Source organism: Aplysia californica, unplaced genomic scaffold (assembly GCF_000002075.1).
Source record: "Aplysia californica isolate F4 #8 unplaced genomic scaffold, AplCal3.0 scaffold00362, whole genome shotgun sequence".
NCBI lineage: Eukaryota > Metazoa > Mollusca > Gastropoda > Aplysiida > Aplysiidae > Aplysia > Aplysia californica.
The window spans coordinates 439446-439776 of record NW_004797632.1 but is presented as its reverse complement, the minus strand read 5'-3'; the positions used below and the strand labels follow the sequence as shown (position 1 = coordinate 439776).

Below are 331 nucleotides of genomic sequence, written 5' to 3'. Positions count from 1 at the left end.
GCACTTTACACGAATTTTCCTCACTTCACTCAGGTGGGAATGGGTACCCGGCTATAGACAGCGAAAGATCTTGTCAGTTTGTTAGTGTTTGAGCGCTTATTCAGCTGCTTGCATGGTATGCTTCCCGGGAAGGTGAGAATGTTTCGGAGTGTTCTATGGTCTTCTGGGGTAATAATATAGTGTAAAGCGCATAGAGCTTGCTGTTGAGCGGGGATATGCGCTATACAAATGCTATTTATTATTTTTATTATTATGTTAACATTGACCTCGTGGATCTTCATTTTGATCAAATGTTCTTCCCTCTCTCTCCTCAGCCTTTGAACCCTCTCTC

General features: G+C 42.6%; 1 protein-coding gene across 1 annotated transcript in view; it reads left to right on the top strand.

Moving 5' to 3' along the window:
• The window catches only part of LOC101853398 (TBC1 domain family member 13), a gene marked incomplete in the record, with an annotated part of 23922 nt that overhangs the window by 6756 nt on the left and 16835 nt on the right, over window positions 1-331 (top strand). Inside the window, 1 exon segment of the mRNA XM_013085286.2 lies at window positions 315-326. Coding sequence (XP_012940740.1) covers window positions 315-326 — 12 coding nt within the window.